Below are 21,491 nucleotides of genomic sequence, written 5' to 3'. Positions count from 1 at the left end.
ATTGCTCCTATCTCTGATAAATGGGAAAGTGGTGCATTAGATTCCTTACTGCATGTGGGTCAGTATCAGATTAACCAGTTGTGTGGTGGGAGTTTGGAATATTTATACTTAATCTTTTTGAAGAATAACACAATGATCAGAGTGTGATGTTAGGTCATACCAATGAAATCCGGGGCTCATTTCATGGAATGATGCATTGCAAAAAAATCTGGTGCAGATTTAGACGTTGGCTTTTTTTATACAGTAGAGGATGAATCCCCTCAGAGACCTCATAGGGACGTAAGATCCCTTGAATAAATCTGAAATTTTGAGAACAAATTGAATAAATAAATTGTTTGCACTCATTTACATCATATCCTGGACTTCATATACATTGTACAATGTATTTCACATACAAAATATACAGTCAATTCACTTTACAGTGTATTCCGTGAAGTGCTTTTGAGACATCTCGAAGACGTGATAAGGCGCTGTATCAAATACAAGGACTGTTATTATACTTTGTACCATGTACATAACATACATCATGCCTTGTAATTCATACAGACTGTGCCATGTAACTTCATGTTATATACATCATGTCATGTACTTCTTAGATACATTCTGCTTATCATTGCTACTCCATTTCTATGCTTCACTTACTTGTTGGTGCACACAGACACTGCTTCCATGTAAGCTGAGCCGGGAGTTATATTTGAAACGCACCCATTTTTGTGGAGCAAAGCTTGCAGAAAGATGTGCCACACAAACTCCCACAAAAAAACAGAATTTACTCCAGTAATACTCTGGCACGTGACTCTGCTAGCAAGAACTATACACTGGTCCCACAACACACTATCAACCCCTAGTGCCAGACAATCCACGTGACACTGAACCGAACATAAAGGAGCCTTTGTAAATCAGAAATGAGAACACGTAGATGATGCACTGCAACTAACAACATAAACTTTGGAATGCAAAGCTTTTCAAACAGGGAGAATTAAATCCAAACAGCCTTGCACCAAGTTTGATAGCGAGAGCGAGCGTCTGAAACAGTTGGATTTCAGAGACAGCACACACCTTGTCAAGGCTACAGTCGTCCAACACAGAAACATTCTCAGTTTCTCAACTTTCACTAGACATGCTTTTCTTCGGTCACCCTACACCATTCCTTTGTCATGAGTGTTGGGAGGTGCTCTGCTCCCACTCTGTAACCAGCTGCTAGATGTGAAGATGGTTCAGGATGATTTTCATTCCTTCCCTTTGTCCTCCTGCTATCCTCTCTCACCAGTGTCCACGTTGAGATCAGTTGTCTCCAGTGACCAGAGCACCTTCTACTAAACAAATGTGCAGGGCTATGGGGAAAGAGGGAGGGAGTGGGACTAGTTGAATAAGAGCCAGCACAGGCACGATGGGCCGAATGGTCTCTTTCTCTGCTGTAGGATTCTATGATTACTTCACCTACTTCTCCCACATCTTTTCTAACAATAACATCAAAAAGTCACCATTTCCTATAAACCTCTAATCGTTGGGTAACAGTACAGAATGAGATTCACCAGAAATAAGATGAATGTTACACAGCCAGTTATTCCGTGCTAGCAAGATTCCTAGGAACAACACACAGCAGGAAGCATTCCGTGGAATCACAGGATATAGAATGGATCTAAATTAAGCATTTAATCGAAAAAGGGAAAATTATCTGAAATAAATAACAAACTTGTATTTAATATAGTGGCTTACCACATTGAAATGTCTCTAACATCTGAACACTTAATGAGTGGCACCTGAAATATAGTGAATGCGACAATGTAGAGAAACATTAGGGCAGATAAATCTGTGCCAGCAGTGCCCCCACATCTTCAAAGAATTATTTTACCTAAGGTTGGATTAGGGAGCAAAAACAGCCAGGATATATTGCATTTAGATTTCAATGACAGGGAAATAAAGGGATATTTCAATGCTCCTGAAGAGCAGAAATCACAAATAGGGAACAGATCAAAGAATGCCCAATTTCTGTTCTACCTGTAAGTCACCTACACATGGAAATCTCAGAGATAGATTGTTGGAATGGAATGTGCGCTCACTCCCTGGAGGGACACATCCTACTTACCTAATTCCAGAAAGTATTAGGCGCAGGTTGGCAAGAGCCAAGGCTTAAGGGGAGCTCCAGAGTGTAGACCAATACAGAGGTGTTACAAATGCAATTGAGCCACTGCAAGCTGGAAGGGAGGATTGTTAGTCAGTGAGGACAAACATAAACTGGTAATGAATAGTCCTAATCAGCATACCTTCCACTCCCCACATATGGAGTCAAACTTCAACCAATTATTTTCTTGATACAAGCGTTAAATGGTTCTACAAAAGTGATGTTGGCAGCTTAACTCTGCAGATTTTCACGTATCACTGAACACAAACCACAAATCCATACAATTCACTGAATGTGAAAGCCTTTTTTTTTGTTTTAAACGAGATGACAACCACAAAATGGTCAGAAACCTACGCACAACAGTGTCACACAATCGTGGAATGAATGACCAAATTATTACTAACTATTTTTATTGCAACAGCAGGCTGATCTTTAGCTCTTGTATCTATTTGTTCTTGCGGTGGCTTGGCTTTATTGTGCCGCAATGATGTAGTGACCTTCATCAATGATGTGCTGATTTCCAGACTTTCTGATGCTGCGGCTGCAGCAAGGAATGAGCTAGAAATCTGCCCTATTTACACAGAACTCAGCACACGCAGTGCAACTGTGCTGTACGCCTGACAGTGAGCCTGAAGAAAGGGAATGACAAAGTTGGTCGCAGGAAGCTGGGCAAAATGAAAGAATAAGCTTGAGAAAGAGGGAGTGGGGAACAGTAAAATACAGGCTTCCATTATGTATGTCAAGGACACCTTGAGAGGTCTGATTTGATTAGGTTTCCTCAACTCCTCCCTCCACAGGCTGCAGATCATCCCGAACTCTGAAGCCGGTATCCTCTCCCGCACCAGGCTCTGCGACTATCACCCCCATCCTCGCCCGACTCCACTGGCTTCCCATCACACAGAGGATACAGTTCAAGATCCTGGTCCTCACCTTCAAAGCCCCCCACGGTCTTGCTCCCCCCTACCTCTGCAACCTCCTAAACCCCTACCATCCTGTTGACTCCGTCCGCTCAGCGGGCTCCGGCCTGCTTCACGTCCCCCACCTCATTCGCCCCACTATTGGCGGGTGAGCCTTCTGCCACTTTGCCCCCACCCTCTGGAACAACATCCCGCAGTCCCTCAGCCTCGCCCCCTCCCTTGCTTCCTTCAAGACCCATCTCTTCGACTGTGCTTTTGATCACCTCGCTTCCTCCAACCCCCTGCCCTCCACCATCCCCGATCCCGACCCCCAGCTCGGGTCCGAAAGTCTGACTGTCCATCCTCCCGACGTGAAAGACACTATACAAATGTAATTTTGTTGTTATTATTAAAGCACAATTAGTTAGAAATTTCCTTTAACAAACACATATCCTGCGCACAAACTCAATAATTTCCTGTGCAGATTTGGTTGAAAATCGGCGGTTAGATTTTCATTCTCTCACAAACGGGCAGTAAGATACATAGCTTGATCCCCGCAAACATGTACATGCTGTATTGAAAGACACACACATGCATACGTGCGCACACAGATGCAGTTTACACTCTACATGTTCTGATATCTGTAGCACAATGTTATTACACCTTACTACTACAACAACTTGGATTTATATAGCATCCTCCACGCTGGACGGTGTCTCAAAGTAACGGATCCCCAGGCTGAGCCACAAGGAGGCAGAAGGTGACCAAAGGCGTGGGCTGCAGGTTAACTGCAGGTTACTACTCTGTAACCTGCTACTACTCTGTAACCTGCAGATAAGAAGCTCTCTAATCGTGACTCGTTGCTTCGCTGTTACACCCTGTCATGAACATCCCATCTAAGAACAACTTGCAGAGCAGCAAACAGACGAACTAAAGCATCCAAAGGGGCTGTGTGAGAGAAACACCAAGCCCGTGTCTCTGGTCTGTCCAGATAAGATACAAAAACAAGTTCTGAAATTTTTCAGAGCAATGCTTTTTTTTTGTCTCCACTCAAATGTTGATGTGAGAGATGCAGTCCTTCATACTGGCTCCACTGCATGTATCCGTTTGTTTTGTTGACAGAGAGTAAACTGATAATTGTTGGGCTTTAATGACTAGGTGACAACATCATGTCATCCAATAACAGGATAGTTCATTGTTATTTAATCACGGAGAGGAGACGTTATACAGTTTTAATATTTTACAATGACAAACAGGAACAAGAATTCAGTAGGAAGTACATTCTAGAATTCTGGCACATATCTGTACAATATATATATAATGATATATATATACATACAATATATAATATATAATGTACATATGTGTTAGATCCACATTGATCTGGTATCCACTATTCTAAATAAAAGCCAACTGAAGGCTTTATGTGAGGAGTGAACCTGCAGCTCACTCCACTGTACAAATAATTTCAATATTTTTGATTCTATTCTATCCTAAAGATGACTCTCAGATATCCTTTATTCTTTATGCAGGATATTGTGTGCCAGCCTGCTGCTGATAACCTAATCCAGGCATTAATTACCCTCTATGTAAAGAAATACTTCTTAACATCTGTCCTGAAATTGTCTGTCACAATTCTCAGCCAATGTCCTCTTGTGCTGCTACCTCGATGTACCTTAAAGTATTGTTCTGGGCCTGTGCAAATCATTCCCAGTCTACCTCAACACTGTAGTGTGTACAGTTCTGGTTACCACATTGTAGAAACAGTGCAGGAGGGTACATGTGGCAAACACACAATAGTGCACAATACAAAATCTACACAGAGCCTTAAGGTCAGTAAAAATAAACTGACAAAGGAGTAAGGCCATGTACAGATAGGGAGTAATATGAAATGTGTTTGTTATTGGGCGAGGGTAGAGAGAGAAAAAAATGGAGAAAAGGTCACCTTACCGTAGTCATTTGCATAGCAAAGGGAGAGACAGGAATCTGTATGTATTCTCGACCCGAAAACAGGATGAGGAATATAAAGTCCTAAAAAAAGGAAGAAAATCATTTTAAAATGGAGTGTACAAAATATCATATAGTATACAGTTCTGCAGAGATTGGAGTCCGTTACATGAAATTGGCAAGAAACATACAAGCCTTTCACTATGTACTCTCGATAAGACAAGAAGGCAATAGATTAAAAAAGTAACTACAGCACAACCAGTCAACTGTAAAATCTTTGTTCGGTATAAACAACTGCACACAAAAAAAGACGTCTCCCACAGAGATAAGACACATTAGCCACAATAATTTAAAAAAGCTAAACACCAACACACATCTAATTTAAGGTCTCCTCCTATACAATAACAACAAAATTACATTTGTATAGCGCCTTTCACGTCGGGAGGACGTCCCAAGATCCTGGACAGACATACGGACCCGAGCTGAGGGTTGGGATGGGAGAGGGTGGAGGGCAGGAAGATCCAAAGCACGCTCGAAGAGGAGGGTCTTGAGGAGGGTCTTGAAGGTGGCAAGGAAGGGGGCGAGATGGAGGGACTGCAGGATTGAGTTCCAGAGGATGGGTGCAGAGTGGCGGAAGGTCCACCCGCCGATAGTGGGGCAAGCAAGGTGGGGAATGTGAAGCAGGCCGGACGGAGCCCGCTGAACGGAGGGAGCGAACAGAGTGGTAGGGGGTTAGGAGGTCGGAGAGGGGGAGTAAGACCGTGGAGGATTTTGAAGGTGAGGACCAGGATCTTGAACTGTATCCTCTGTGTGATGGGAAGCCAATGGAGTTAGGCAAGGATGGGAGTGATAGGGTCGCGGAGCCTAGTGCGGGACAGGACACGGGCTGCAGTGTTCTGGATAAGTTGGGGAGGCCGACAAGCAGTGAGTTTGCATTGTCGAGCCTCAATGTAATGAGGGCGTAATAATAATAATAATCCTTGCATTTGATATATTGTCTCTGCCTTCCCTCACCCCTACACACCCCCCTCCCCCATGCTCGGGCCCCGACCCCTGACTGTTCAGCGCTCTGGGATGTCCTCCCGATGCGAAAGGTGCTCTATAAATGTAATTTTGTTGTTGTTGTCTTATCACATCATTGAGACTTCTCAAAGAGAGTCACAGAATATATTGTAAAGTGGATTGATGACTGTGTGTTTTGTGGGAGAAACGCGGCTCACAGTAGTGTTCCACAAACAGTCAAACATTGGATGAAATTTTTTTCTGAGGGGGGGGGGGGGTGTTCGGTGGGGATATTACCCCCGGAAAGTAATCCGCCAATCGACTAACAACCGTTTCCTACTTACTGCTAGGAAATTTGCCTAAGGTTTTCCTCACCCAGGGAACTCATAGAATCATAGAATTGGACAGAAGTAGGCCATTCGGCCCGTCGTGTCTGTGCTTGTTCTTTGAAAGAGCTGTCCAATTAAATCCCACTTCCCCACTATAGAATCAACCCTAATTGAATATGGGTCCTTTCACTTGCGACATGAACGCACTAACAACTGCATTACAGGATTCCATATGATCAGTACTAATAACAGAATTCTGAACGTGAGATAACTTCAGTTCATTTCTCCAGTTATAACTTTAATATTATTTTGCTCCCCCTTTTCTGCAACAAATTAGCATCTCACCGGGGGTGGGGGGGTTGAGTGGGGAGGGAAGCTACGAATGCATCAGTGCACGAGGTCACCACATAGCTGCAGAGATTATAAAATAAGGAAGAGGGCAAAACTGTGACCAAAAATGAAACAATTCAACAATGTTGTATCTGTGTGAAGGTTAAATCAAATCTGTGGAGGAATTTACCACAAGATTATCAACGGGTTCCATTGCTAACAAAAGAGACGCCTTTATTCTCTTATTCTCTGAAGGACTCTGCAAGGTCCTGTTGTAATGATATTTGGCTCATCTTGGTACATAAATAAATATTGCATGTTAAAGAAGAATTAACTTGTCAGGTGATGTTGGGAAGTGATTTTGTCAGCAATGAAACCCAAATCAACCAGCCTCGTGCTTTTGTATTAATGAATGCTCAAAGCATAACTTGAATAAACATTAGTTGTACTGTACTAAGTGCAGGTCCAACAAGTGAGAGGATGCTAGTTCAATTGGTCATGAGTTGCATTGTGAATAACCATTAGCCACTTTCCTTTTTACACTGCTCACTGAATCAAATGCATTGCCCTTGCATTTTATTGCTCTACCCTTCAGGCAACTGCACTAATTAGTTTGTTTGTTCTTAACCTCACCTGAAGCCTTGATAAGATTGCATTTTTATTGCAGCCACCTACATTTAGTCCATTGCAACATCCCCTGTGTGTTATTTCCTCTTCTGACCACATTTCAAATAATAATAATAATAATAATGCTCAAGATAAGAAATAACAATGCAGAGGTTGAAGTCAGACTAAAAGTGACTGTAATATTTCCTATTTTGTAAACTTTTTCCAAACGTCCCTTCTGATCTCCCTTTTATCAACACATAATAATAATAATCCTTGCATTTGATATAGCGCTTTTCACGTCGGGAGGACGTCCCAAAGTGTTTCACAGAACACACTGTAAAGTGAATTGACTGTATATTTGTGGGCGAACGCGGCAGCCAATTGCGCACAGCAATGTCCCACAGACAGTCATGGATTGAAAATGACCAATTTATTATTGTTTTTGGTTTTGGAGGGATTATTATTAGGCTCTGTGTGGAGTAAGGAAACTTGCCCGAGGTTTCGCCCTCTGCCTGGAATTGAACTCAGGTCTCTCACTTGCAAAGCGAGTGCTCTAACCACTGAGCTACTGGACTCCACAAATCCCCTTCAACGGGGAGGGGTAAAAAAAAGAAGGCAGCCATGGTTTCTACTCATGTTTCCGTGATCTTTGCTGGAAAGTGTACATTAGAGAAGACCATGACAAGCTCAGCTGTGGTGTCCCTTCAACATCTCTCTTTTCCTCCAGCTGTTCAAGGGACCGCTTGCTTTTTGGGACTTTTGATTTTCAATCCACGACAGTTCAATGGGACACTACTGCGGGGAATCGGCCTCAGCGTTTCACCCACAAAAAACAGTCGATACACTCTACAATATACAGTATATGCTGTGACGACGACGCAACGACGTGATGCGGTGCGACGTCAAACGTGAGGATCGTTACGGTCAACAAGTCACTCTGCGACCGTCCCCACACCCTGCGATACGCAGCACGCATTCCTCGGGCGCTTTCCAGAGGTCAACGTACAAATAATCGCGTCACTGGATCCACCGCTGTCTGCGGGACACCGCCGCGCGCAATTAATTGGCGACCCCCCCCCCCATTTCACTGACGACGTACAGTCACTACACTTTACAGCGCAGCTCCGAGAAGCGCTCGGGAGGAGGCGCAGTGCGGTGATTACAGCCGCTGTGTGAACTGCAAGGATTATTATCATTACTACTATTACTGGCATCATCACCTGCCGTGTCGGAAGCCCAGTCCTCACATCTACTACTGCGCTCTGTGGGACATACATTCCTCCTGAGGTCTCAGTGTCTTTGGCTCTCAAAATGGAGTCTCTGAACTGCCTCTCAGCCACTCTGCGGGCGGTGGGCGGTGGGGGGGGGGAGAGCTGAGGGGGAAAGCCCAGACATCTCCCAACACTTTGTTGTTCCGTTCAAAAGAGCGAGTGAACACCATGAGGGGGAGGGTCGGGGGGGGGGGAGTGGTGGTTCTGTCACACGAAACGAACACCGCCGTCTCTCAGGTCCTGTCTGAGCGGGAATCGGGCGGTTTGGGGCGGTTGGTCGGACGGACACACACGCCCACCCACCCACTGCGTGCCTTCCCATTGGCCTTCTCCAATGCCAGTCACCGCACGGTCCTCTCCCATTGGCCGGCTCGCACGTCGATCCAATTAACGGTCCTCCCCCCCCACCACCACCACCACCACCCGCATATTCAAAATAAGCCCCGCCCGTTCTTCCGGTCGCAGCCAAAAAAAAGCCCGCGCGAGCATCTGTCAACCGACTGGTCGCCGCACGTCAATCATTCACCGTTGCTGGGGCGATGAGGCGAGGAGCGGCCCATGCTTCTCCCTGATTGGTGGAATACGCCGAGGGTGCCTGTACCTGACTCGTGACTGGCTGTCGCCACTGTCAATCACCCCCCCCCCAACCCACCCCAGTTGCAACAGCAGTTGTGCGGTTCAAAAAAGCTGTGTGTGAGGCGCGCGGGTCCCGTTAAAGTCGTCTCACTCTCGCTCGCTCTTTCTCGAGCCGCTGAGAGCTGCCCAGCCTTTGCTTCCCCTTTGTAGTCGGGGTGGGTGCGAGACGAGTCCCCCCCCCCACCCGCGTGCGCCAACCGCGTGATTCCGGGGCTGGGGATGGTGACGCAGAACGCTGCGCGGTGACGTCGGAGGTATAAGAGGCGCTGACGCGGCGCCGGCTGGCAGATGGCGGATGGTTCGCATCGGGTACGGAGTGTCCCGCAACGTGGTGGCGGTGGACGACGACCAGCGTCAATCGGCTTGAAACTTTCTGCCGGCGTGACCGAACAGTTCCCGCCTCGGAGGCCTGGGCGCGGCGTTTGAGGGGGACAGGCGGGTTACATTGGCGGGCGGGCGGGCGGACTCTCCGCGCCCCCTCGCGAGTTTGTTCTGGAACCTTCGCCCTCAGGCCCCGACTGGAATCGCGTCGTCAATTGGTAAGCGGGAGGCGATGAGGAGAGAGAAGGCCGCGAGCGCGCGCCTCGGGTTTTTCGACGCCGTGGCAAACCCGGGGCCTGGTCTCCGGAGGGGTGGGGTGGGGGCTGTCTTCCGGCCGCGCTGTCTCGTTGAGGAGGAGGAGGAGGAGGAGGACGGCACTCGCGCGCTCACATTTCGGGACGATGCCGCCGCCGCCGCCTCCATTCATTCCCCCGACCGGAAGCGGAGGTTCAAAGGGCAGCAGACAGCAGCTGGTCTGAGGGGGTGTGGGGGGGAGAGAGGGGGTCGAAGAGGGACGTGTGTACACACGAGGAGAGACAATGTGGGCGCGCGTGTGCCGACGCGAGAGGCGCGTGGATCTGAGGGGGAAAAGGGGCAAAGGGTTTTTTTTTTTGGGGGGGGGAGGTTTATGTCTACGAAAGGCTGAGAGGAGAAGCCGGACACTCATGTATGTTATACTCAGATATAGGTGGTGGGTGGGGGGGGAGAAGAGAATGTATGTTATACCCAGATATGGGGTGGTTGGGGGGGGGGGGTTGGATGGAGGGGGGGATGTGGGGGTGCAGGAGGGGTAAGCGGTTGGGTAGTTTATGTACGAGGGGAGGGGGTTGTGTTATACCCACATCATGTACTGGAGGGAGGGAGGGTGAGGGAGTGAGTAGGGGCGTTGTATATTGTGGAGAGTGGTTGAACTTAGGGAGTGAGGAGGGGTGGTGGTGGGGAGGGGGTGTGTGTGTGGGGGGGGATTTACACGCCAGGAAAGCGTTGGGCGTCTCCACTGAACGTCTGCAAAGACCAGTGAGCGTCCTGTCTCTTCCGAGGAGAACTCCCGGAACAGGATCTCAGCAATAAACCCATATAATAATAATAATAACAATAATTAATAATAAAAATAAAAGGAACCCTGCTGGCTTTGGCAGAGCAAAGTGGGTCCGAATCCTCAAACCCGTGAGCTAATGTATGGGTCCATGTGGGTCGGTGCTGCCGGGCGGTAAATCGTGACCTGTCTGTGTGTCAGATGCCGGTGTTTCAGGATCTCGAACCGACATTCTCCCCCCCCCCCCCCCCTCCCTCTGTGTATGTACCGCCGTTTAGGCGGGTTGAGGACGCTTGGCGGGAACTTGCTTCCTGTTTGCTGGTGTTTTGAATTATGGCGAATGGGGGGAAAACCCATTTCAAGTTAGAGGTCGGTTTGAGAATTAATGTGCAACGGAGACCCGCGTTTCCAAGCTTTTGCAGCTCCTTTTAACACGTCTGATTCGACGCACAAAGCTTATTCCCGACGAGCACCTTACCCGGTCTCCCCTTGTCTTTAAACCACGTTTTCTTTTCTCAATCGAATTTGCTTCACCGTATAATAATGTTGGTGTTTGGTAACACCTTATGTTGTAGAGATGTCTCACCAAAGTGCTTTAAAGGATGTGCTGTCAAGTGGATTGACTATGTTCGGTGAGAGAAATGACATGTAATAAAAATAAACCTTTCCTTTTCCAATTCTTTTTGTTGCCTGTAAAGTGTACTGGAATACCCCCGGATTTCTGACTGCTTGCTCTCTATTATTATCTGCATTAACTTTTGTAAACCGTTAAACACTAAGTAGACTAAGTAAGATTCAGTGTGACGGATTGTGGTTTAGTATTCGGTGCAGTCTTAACTAGTTACCTTCTAATATATTCTATAATCCTAGAGACTATTATCCGGGACAAAATAAATTTTCACTTAGAAAAGTATGGGTTAATAAAGGACAACCAACACGGGTTTGTTAAAGGCAAATCGTGTCTAACAAACCCGACAGAGCTTTTTGATGAAGTAACGGAGAGGGTGGATGAAGGTAGAGCAGTTGATGTAGTTTATATGGATTTTCAAAAGGCGTTTGATAAAATGCCACATAAGAGACTTGTGAGCAAAATAGAAACTTATGGTATTAAAGGGACAGTAGCAGCGGATACAGAACTGTCTGGGAGAGCCTGGCGGGTGGGTCGGTAACCCGGGGACATCTATTTAGAATAGTTGTTGAAAGACGCAGAGGGGGAGATGAGGAGACATTTTTTTTCACACAGCGAGTTGTTTGGATCTGGAACACATTGCCTGAAAGGGTGGTGGAAGCCAATTCAATAACCACTTTTAAGAGAGAAGTAGATAATTATTTGGCGAGGACAAGTTTGCGGGGCTGTGGGGAGAGTGCGGGGATTGAATTGAAAGCTCTTTTCAAAGAGCTGGCACAAACACGGTGGGTCGAATGGCCTCCTTCTGTACTGTATGATTCTATGATATCAACAGATCCTTAAACTACTGGTGATTTATCCAGGCTGTTGCACAAACCAGTAAGGAACTGAATTTCACAGGATGTATCCTAACTGCTCGGGCTTTTGACTGCTGGTTTTAACTTGTCCATATTATAATGACAGCAAATATATTACTATGCCAATGCGGATGCTCTTGGAAGGATTCCTTTTTCTTGAGCTCCTTTTAAAGAACAATCCTGCCCTGTGAGATAGTGTTTCCACATTCCTAGAGAGTTAATTGTCACGCAGTTAAGATCAGGAATGCCTGTGTGCCATCAAACTGGCCATTTGCCTCTCAGGGAAAATGGGTAGACATTACATATTTTACAAAATCGAGTTGCAGTAAAATCTCAAACTTGTTAGTATAATTAATAATTTGGTAACTCAATCCACAACTGTTTGTGGGACACTGTGGTGTGCTGCGTTTCACCCACAAAATTTACAGTCACCAGACTTTGCTTTATATACTGTGAACCACTTTGAGACATCTCAACGACATGATAGGGTACTATATTAAATGCAAGGATTATTATTTTAATGAGTGTTAGTGACAGCAATCCAACACGTAATTATATAGCGCCGTATGTATGATGAAAATGGGGTAGGATAAGAGGAGTAATATCTTTATGCTGGAAGATATTAACTAGCTTTTGGAATCTATGGGGACAGCTAAATTGCCTGAAATTATGACTGTGTGTTTATCGTACGTCTCTGCGCTTTCTCCACAGGATGAAGAACAGCCCAACTCTACATCCACGATGCATCTCTCTTCAATCTCTCTAAGTGTTCAGTGTTGTAGACACTGTTTAAGACGGACTTTTAAGCACAGTGGATAGCATTTACTGCTGCACAACATTGGAGTGCAGTGCTTGTTGCTAATCAATACCCCGTTCCCCCCTATTTAATTAGAATTATTTATTACATATCAAGCTATTTTGTTACCTTATTTTGTATATTTAAGTCCATAGTATTTTTTTAAAACTCCGTACCTACCAACGAAGCGTGACCAGAAAGTAGGCATGGCCGTCGAAGAGTATCTGTGGTTGGCGATAACTGGATTCATCATCGCGTTTGTCCTGGCGTTCTCGGTGGGAGCCAATGATGTGGCCAACTCGTTTGGGACAGCAGTTGGTTCGGGAGTGTTGACGCTGAGGGAGGCCTGCATCCTGGCATCCATCTTCGAGACAGTCGGGTCTGTGCTGCTGGGTGCCAAAGTGAGTGAGACTATCCGCAAAGGAATCATCGATGTGAACATGTTCAACTCGAGTCAAGTGCTAATGGCTGGGTCAGTCAGTGCCATGTTTGGTGAGTTGAACATCATGTGTGGTTTGAGTAAACAGAGTCCATTCAGCTTTGATACGTCTCGACGACGTGATAAGGCGCCATATCAAGAACAAGGATTATTATTATGGCTGATGACTTTTGCTTGTTCCCTCAGGTTCTGCTGCCTGGCAGCTGCTGGCTTCATTTTTGAAGCTCCCTATATCAGGTACTCACTGCATTGTGGGTGCTACTCTCGGCTTCTCCTTGGTGGCGACAGGGACTCAAGGTATCAAGTGGATTGCTTTGCTCAAAATTGGTAAGTTGTTAACTGAGCTGAAATGCCTCTCTGTTAGTGCTCATCACCTAGATAGACCCTAACCATTAGTTGTTAAAGAAAAGGTACCCCAACGCACACTGCAGTCCCCAAGCTTTGGCTCATTGACGGGACCTAGAAGGGGAGACCTGTCACTGGGGCCAGGGAATCCTCCCACTCAGCTCCTGTTAACCCTGCAAGCCAAAGCCCTAATTGATAGGATGGTCCGAGCTGGACAAAGAGTGGTAAAGCTTGCCAGGCAGCGATATCGATGGCAAGCTATGCCATTTTAGCTGGTTAGACTCCGGCAGTTACCCTAATGCACACTCTGGGCTCCACACCCCCCACTTCCAGCCTTGGCTCTTGGCTATCACTTTCTGGAGTTAGGTAAGCAGGATGTGTCCCTTCACACAGAGAGGGAGAGTGCACATTCCATTCCAACAATCTATCTGGAATTTCCATGTGTAGGTGCCAAGCTTATTCTGACGTTGTTTTGGTTTCCTCTCTGCTCCAGTGGCTTCCTGGTTCATCTCCCCGCTCCTCTCCGGCATTATGTCTTCTGGTGTCTTTTTCATTGTTCGTTACTTCATCCTGCGTAAGGTAAGGCTGACAATTCTAGGTTTGTGTTCAGAAAACGATAGCATTGTATAGTGTGACTTGTCCAGTTGATTGGAGCCAAAGTGAGGTGGTTATCTCACACCTCTATTAAACACATTGTCGAGTGGAGTGCTTTTGTTTGGGTTGCAAACCTTGTGCTGTAATGTCAAAACCTGGCATAGATGCAATGAATTTAAAGGCCAACTTCTGTGCAGTACATTGGAGACTTAACCAGTTCCACGTACAATCTTTGGATAGTTAAACTGAACTGTTCATCTGTTCCAGGCTGACCCTGTGCCAAATGGACTCCGCGCTCTTCCCATCTTCTACGCCTGTACAATTGGAATCAATTTGTTCTCAATTATGTACACTGGAGCACCTTGTAAGTAACAGCAGATATTTGCAGTACTTCTGAGGGCCAGTTCTGTTATTTGAACGTTATTTAAGGGGGCATGATTATGATAGCCTGTTTCTGTCTGTCTGGCTTACTGCACAAGATGGCCAACTTCTGGGTCATTAGGTTGCCTTCACTTCCTAAGTACACAGGAGACAGCATCTTGAAGAGGGTCAGCTGGCTTTCAGCTCACTATTTGGTGACGTTAAACCGAGCAGCCAGGCTGCCTGTGCAGATGGATGTTAAAGATCCCATGGCGCTATTCAGGAAAAAAAGGAATTTCTCTCTCAGTGTCCTGGCCAACAATCCACCAGATAAAGTTGGTCCCTCTGTGACTGTTTGTGGGACGTTGCCTTCACTCTCCCTTTCTGACTTTCTCTCTACATCTGTTACTCCATGGTTGTTTGTGGGGCACTGCTATGCGCAATTGGCTGCCATGTTTCACCCACAAAATAGTCACTCCACAGTATACCCTGTGAAGTGCTTTGACAAGTCTTGATAAAACTTTCTTTTGAGGCTTATGAGAATGATGGGAAGTGGTAGATAAATTTTTAGCGTTTAACTAAAATTATGACTTTCATTCCACAGTGCTGGGATTTAATTACATTCCGCTCTGGGGGACGGTACTGATTACGATTGGGAGCGCTCTAATCACTGCCATTGTTGTGTGGTTCATCATCTGCCCCAGGATGAAGAAAAAGATAGAAAGTAAGTAACATTCTAATGCTTCAGTCTGTGGGGTGAATGGTGACCTGATAGGGAAGGGTGGTACCTGGCAAAAATCTTCCCTGTGTGAACTGTTCTATGCCATACAGGTCAGTATCTCTTGGTCTTATCTAGATTAGTTGTTTAGGGGTAATAATCCCTTCACATTAAGCACTAGAGCTGTGATCTAACAAGAAAATGTTGAATTTGTAAGAAAAAATAATAATTTGGTCGCTCATTCCATGCCTGTTTGTGGGACACTGGTGCGGGCAATTAGCTGCTGCGTTTCGCCCACAAAATACAGTCACTACACTTTCTGTGTATATTCTGTGAAGTGCTTTGAGACGTCTCAAAGACGTGATCAGGCACTTTTATCAAATGCAAGTATTATTGAGTGGGCTAACGCGGACTCCTTCGTCTGAGTCCGTGACACCTAGCGAGGCACGTTTCAGCGTGGAAGTAACCCATTTGTTTTCTCGATGCACAGCGATGGCGGTTGAAGCTTGACAAGGCAGTGTAACTGTGCCCAACAGGAGAGAAGAGAGCGGATTACAACCAGGCCCTGGATAAGCACGACGAAGAGGTGTACCAAGGAGAAGCCAAGGAGGATCTGGAGGCGAAGGTGTTGTTGGGTGACGGGGCGGTGGCTGAAATGAGCGTGCCTCCCGTGGCCGGGGGTTCAGATATTCTCCCCCTCGATCACAACTTGGAGAAGCCGAGCGGGAGGATTGCGTTTATCGGGGACTTGCCAGAGGACGCGGCTAAAGACGGCGGCTTTGCCGAAGAGACGAAAGAAACCAACGTCGACAACGTGATGAACGGTAGGTCACTGCGGCACTTCGATGTGGAGAGAAAAAAAAGACCTGTTTTGAGGTTATCTATTTTAAGGTCGTCTCTGACGTGCATCGTTTAGTAGGTCGGGGACTTAACCTGTTCCGTACCAACCCGTCCGTTCAGCGGGCTCCGGCTCGCTCCACATCCCACCATCGGTGCTCGGGCCTTTAGCCTCTCTGCCTCCACCCTCTGGAGCTCCATCCCACAGTCCCGTCACCTCGCTCCCTCCCTCGCCTCCTTCAAGACGCGTCTCAAGACCCTCCTCTTCCGCCGCACTTTCAGTCGCCCTCCGCCTCCCGATCACATAAACAGTGATCCCGCCCACTGCTACAGTAAGGGACGGTTACCCTGTCCTCTTTAGCGCCTGTGATAACAGGTGTGTTCGTCTGTTGCAGGGACCATGCACTTTGGAAGCAATAACGCACAGTTTAACCAGGTGGTTAGTAACCAGACCAGCACCAATGGTTACAACGGCCACTATCACACCGTGCACAAGGATTCCGGGCTGTACAAGGAGCTCCTCCACAAGCTACACTTATCCAAGATGATCGACTGCGGTGGAGATTTGGCCGACGTGAACTGTAAACCGCTCAGGCGAAACAACAGCTACACGTGCTACACCATGGCCATCTGCGGCATGCCCCTCAAGCACAAAGAAGCAGCAGCCAAGGCCGAAGAGATGGAGAAACTGACTGGATCCGGCTTCGAACCCAAGAAACGCATCCGTCAAGACAGCTACAGCAGCTACTGCAACGCCATGGCTCACTCCAGCAAAACCCCGGAGGGCGAGGTGGTCACGGTGGACGTGGCGGCGGAACGCAAGTGCAGTGATGGGTCTCTGGAGGATTGGCAGGAGAAGGAGAAACATGAGGTCTCGCTGCTGTTCCAGTTCTTGCAGATCCTGACCGCCTGCTTCGGCTCCTTTGCTCACGGTGGTAATGACGTCAGGTAAGCAACATACGGATCATTTGGCCCACAAAATATACAGTCACTCCACTTTGCAGTGTATTCTGTGAAGCGCTTTGAGACGTCTCGATGACACGATAAGGCGCTGTATCAAATGCAAGGATTATTATTATGGAACCTCGTTATGACTATTTAGACCATTAAGGGGGGAACCTGAGGCAAGTTTCCTTACTCCACATGTTTACCTGATTAGTAAGTAGAAACCTGGTTGTTAGTCGATTGGTGCATCGCATTCGGGGGTGAAGGTAATAATCCCTCCAAAGGAAAAAACAATTTGTCCTCCAATAATATTAATCTTTGCATTTGATATGTACCTTATGTCGGTGAGACGTCTCAGTGCTTCACAGAATGTCCTGTAAAGTGAATTGATTGTATGTTCGACTGTTTGTGGGACACTGCTGCGTGCAATTGGCTGCCACGTTTCGCCCACAAAATATACAGTAGATCCACTTTGAGACGTCTCAACGACGTGAAAAAGCGATATATCAAATGCAAGGATTATTATATAACCTTCAGGCTGGCTAGTCCTTGCTTCAGTGTATCACCTGGGTTTGGGACTGCACTTTTCATTCTGTTTCTACTTCAACTAACCTGTATGTTCATTGTGTCTTGTGATCCTCAGCAATGCGATTGGACCTTTGGTTGCTCTCTATATCGTTTACTCCACGGGGAGCATTAATTCTGAAGCTGATACTCCCATCTGGATCCTGTTGTACGGTGGGGTGGGAATCTGCCTGGGCCTGTGGGTCTGGGGTCGCAGAGTCATTCAGACCATGGGCAAGGACCTGACTCCAATTACCCCCTCCAGGTGAGCCGAGAGTGGGTGAAGTGATCTCCTATGTGGTGATTGGTTTGGGGAGTCTGCTTACACTTAAATACGGTTTCCCACATCTAGTTGGCCTTTTTGCCACCTATCAAAACTCGTCAGTGGAATATAAGATGAGAAATGTTAGAAATGCTCTGCGTATCCTCTACCCCCACCCTCTGGAAATCCATCCCATAATCCCTCCGCCTCACTCGCTCACTCCCTCGCCTCCTTCAAGGCCCGTCTCAAGACCCTCCTGTGATAATCCATGGATAAAGCAGTCACTTAACTTCAGACGTAAAATGACAGCTGAATAAGTGCTGGGAAAACTAATTGTGTGTTTTCTTCCCTCTGCAGTGGTTTCAGTATTGAGTTGGCCTCAGCCGTGACTGTCGTGATTGCATCGAACATTGGTTTTCCTATTAGTACCACACACTGCAAGGTGAGTGTCTGTCTGGCAACTGAGTTTCTACAGTGACTAAACTATGTAGCCTCTCAGATGAAATTGAATGCTTTTTCAGTTAAATGAAGAATCCAACCTGGGAATCTGAATTGAGATTATTGAAGACCTTCCTCTTCGACTGCACCTTTGGCCACTCTGCCTGCCCCACACCCTCCCTGATCCCAACCCCCCCCCAAGCTTGGGACCAAATCCCTGACTGTCCAGGGCCTTGAGACATTCCCTTGATGTGAAAGGCGCTATACAAAGGTGCAGTCGAGGAGGAAGGTCTTCAATAATCTCAATTCAGATTCCCAGGTTGAATTCTTCATGTTGTACCCACTCCGCTATAAGTACTTGGCGATCTGTGGTGTTTTCGATAGTGGATTAATAATACTCTGAGCATTGTTATTGTCAGCCCAGCCTGTCTGTCTGCTCAGCAGGACTTGGAAGGACAGAACAGTCTTTGGAGTTCATGTTGACTCATTCAGGGAATCCCTCCTAAAATATTTCATCATCTGCCTCTTCAGCTAGACCTTAAAGATCCCGTAGCACTATTTGAAAAGAGAAGGGAGTTTCTCTCTCTCTCTCTCCTGGTGTCCTGGCCAACAATCCCCCAAATCAATTCACTACATAGCTGTTTATGGGACAAAAGTGTCCATAAGATTAAATCCTGCATTTGCCCACAAAATGGTCACTGCACTCGAGTGCTCTAAGACACTCCCCAGAGTGAGAGGAGCTATTTAAATGCAAGTTGTTGTTGTCGTTGCACTCCAATATGAACAGTGAAGTGCTTTGAGCTATCCTGATGTGAAAGGTGCCACAATCCAATGCGAGGATTAATGAATTTGTGCCAGTTTCTCCTGTTGTGAGCTGTTTTTACAAGTCTGCCTTTATTACTGGGTCTTGTCAAACCGTGAAGTTCATTCAACTCGATGTCTTTTCTCTCTCTCTCTCGCAGGTGGGTTCGGTTGTCGCCGTGGGCTGGATGCGAGCAAAAAAAGCCGTGGACTGGCACCTGTTCCGTAACATATTCATCGCATGGTTTGTCACCGTGCCCATTGCTGGTTTGATCAGTGCTGCCTTCATGGCTCTCTTCAAATATGTTATCTTATAGATCAGGGTGGTCCAACTGGCAGCCCACGGGTCGAATACAGTCCCCTCCCTCCATCTCACCTGGCCCGCCCGCTCCCTCCATAACCTGTAAATGTTATGTTTCTGGAAGGGAAACACAAAAATGTTGCTTTTGCAGCCTGCGGACGTTCCTCAAATAGGGTTTGCACCCGGCTCCCGGCAGCCAAAAGGTTGGAGCACCCCGGCATAGATCAACCGCGCAACCAACCAACCAACCCTGCGTTGTACCATGTTCAGAGCCCGATGCCCCATTATCCTGGCAGCGTGCTTCAATAGAGCTTTGATCCTGAGTCGAACGTGCAGACTGTGCGTCTGACATCTAATTGTTCCTCGAACCCTTCTCAATGTATTAATGGAGTCCAACTTGCTGAGTATGTGCTGTAGAGATTTTACAATGACAAACTTAAGTTTAACTGTCTTGAGCTTTGTGGCGCTTGAGTACTCATTTCTGAGCCTTTTTTTGGTATGAGTTTCATTTTGAGCGTTTCATCGATGCATGTATTTTTTATTAAGGCGAATTGCTGTTTAACACTGTGAACTATAATTAGCTGGTGAGCAGCTTTTTGTAGATATTTCTCACTTGAAGCAAGTATTGAATAAAGCAATGGTCAGCGATGTTGATATTGTGATGAACTGAAAGGCACTCAGTGCTGACGAAGGAACCAAAGAGGTGGGAGGATCAAGTGTGAGTCAAGCGCACACAATTGTTTTACAAAGTCTTCCATAGAAATTTCAACTTAGAATCAATTACCCATTTGTAATTCAAGTAAAGATACGTGTTTTCATTAAAGATTGGCACGCCTTATTTTACTAGTCTTTTCCATCTGTTTCTTCAAAGCTTTGTGTGCTGATGCCCAAATGTAGCACATGGAGTCCGCAGTGTAGTGGTTAGAGGCCTCGCAAGCAAAAAGACCTGGGTTTGACCTTGGGCGAGTTCAAGCTCCAATGTGTGGTCAAGCCCCAAAGTGACCCTCACCCTCTTAACTATATTCTAGTCTTAACTGGTTCAAAATGTTCACAGCTTCTGGGTGGTGGCTAAAGTGACTAAGTATGAAACCAAGCTGCGCTGCACAGATAAGAAAATGTCCTTGACAGCTGAGATTTCTGATCTCACTCAAAAGCACCACTGGGACTCTTGTAGACCTCAGTTCTATGTGGAGTCTTGTAGCTCAGTGTTTGGTTCAATTTCCAGGTGGGGCGAAACATTGAACAAGTTTCCTTACCCCACACACATGCCTCTGTTTATCTAGCAGTATGTAGGAACATGTTTGTCAGTCGCTTTTCCGGTGATCCCTTTTTTAAAAAAAAGATAATAATTTGGTCACTCAATCCATGACTGTGTGGGACACTCCTGTGCCTTGAGACTTCCAGTGCCTTGGGATGTCCATCCGATGTGAAAGGCTCTATACAAGTGTAATTTTTGTTGTTGTTGTTGCTGTGCACAATTGGATGCTGTGTTTCGTCCTCAAAATATAGTCAATTCACTATAGTTTATTTTAAAGCGCTTTGAGACGCCTCAATAACATGATAAGCTGTTATTATTATGTCCTGATGATCTATCCTTCCAGGTGTCAGTGAGCATCAATTTGACATTTCTTTGCATGAGCAGCAATGAGTTAGCTTAGGGTTGCTGAACAAGGTCAAAGCAGTCTTTAAGGCTTTGGAAAGCTTATCCTTACAATGTCAGTAAGCAGTCACGTTTGTTGGATGCTCTCAGCTTTTCTTAATTGAATTGCATAAGGCTTTGTGGCCAAGCATTGCTGAGCAGTCACCAGCTGTCCATAACTGGATGAAGCATGAAAACTTCTCTGAGGAACTCACTGCAGCTGGGGCCTCATTCGTCTCTGGCTTCTGTATTCTGCAGTGTGATCTAAGTCTTATTTGCTGCATTTTAAATAGGGTCAGTGTCCGCCCGCCCCCCCCCCCCCCCCCCAACTTTGCAGCCGTTTTCCAAGCAAACAGGGCAAACAGTTCTTTTGCTGAAAGTGAGGAATGTTTCCTGCAAGCCAAAGCCCTAACGGGTAGGGCGGTTCTAGCTGGATAACCAGTGGGAAAGCTTGCCAGACAGTAA

General features: G+C 46.4%; 2 protein-coding genes across 5 annotated transcripts in view; one reads left to right on the top strand and one right to left on the bottom strand.

Moving 5' to 3' along the window:
- The window catches only part of LOC103187790 (cytosolic purine 5'-nucleotidase), a 31,759-nt gene extending 21,880 nt beyond the window's left edge, over positions 1 to 9,879 (bottom strand). The window contains exons 1-2 of one of the 4 annotated variants that reach the window (XM_007907445.2): positions 9,857 to 9,879; positions 4,972 to 5,052 (exon numbers count right to left, since the gene is read on the bottom strand). Coding sequence is in view for 1 of the 4 variants with exons in the window: in XM_042344467.1 (XP_042200401.1) it covers positions 643 to 671 (29 nt within the window). In the remaining 3 variants the exon portion in view is untranslated. Of the gene's footprint in view, positions 1 to 642; positions 694 to 4,971; positions 5,115 to 8,458; positions 8,585 to 9,856 lie in introns of those variants that run through there. The other 3 variants (XM_042344468.1, XM_007907444.2, XM_042344467.1) reach the window with 3 other exon arrangements.
- Positions 9,398 to 20,225, top strand: LOC103187792 (sodium-dependent phosphate transporter 1). Its single transcript, XM_007907446.2, has 11 exons — positions 9,398 to 9,684; positions 12,699 to 13,275; positions 13,409 to 13,549; positions 14,061 to 14,146; positions 14,429 to 14,525; positions 15,126 to 15,245; positions 15,776 to 16,063; positions 16,472 to 17,024; positions 17,665 to 17,850; positions 18,205 to 18,289; positions 19,248 to 20,225. Exons 2-11 carry the CDS (start codon positions 12,990 to 12,992, stop codon positions 19,401 to 19,403), a joined length of 1,998 nt encoding a protein of 665 aa, XP_007905637.1. The 5' UTR covers positions 9,398 to 9,684; positions 12,699 to 12,989; the 3' UTR covers positions 19,404 to 20,225.
- The last annotated feature ends 1,266 nt before the right edge of the window (positions 20,226 to 21,491 follow it).

Source organism: Callorhinchus milii, unplaced genomic scaffold, assembly GCF_018977255.1.
Source record: "Callorhinchus milii isolate IMCB2004 unplaced genomic scaffold, IMCB_Cmil_1.0 Scaffold28, whole genome shotgun sequence".
Taxonomy (NCBI): Eukaryota; Metazoa; Chordata; class Chondrichthyes; order Chimaeriformes; family Callorhinchidae; genus Callorhinchus; species Callorhinchus milii.
Note: the sequence above shows the minus strand (reverse complement) of the source record. Positions and strands in the feature narration are given on the sequence as shown.

What these genes read in the sequence shown, in the direction of transcription:
- LOC103187792 (XM_007907446.2), top strand. Translation starts at nt 12,990, where the DNA reads ATGGCCGTCGAAGAGTATCTGTGGTTGGCGATAACTGGATTCATCATC. An exon ending in GTCAGTCAGTGCCATGTTTG is followed by an intron (nt 13,276 to 13,408) that starts GTGAGTTGAACA and finishes TTGTTCCCTCAG; the next exon opens with GTTCTGCTGCCTGGCAGCTG. An exon ending in TATGTACACTGGAGCACCTT is followed by an intron (nt 14,526 to 15,125) that starts GTAAGTAACAGC and finishes TTCATTCCACAG; the next exon opens with TGCTGGGATTTAATTACATT.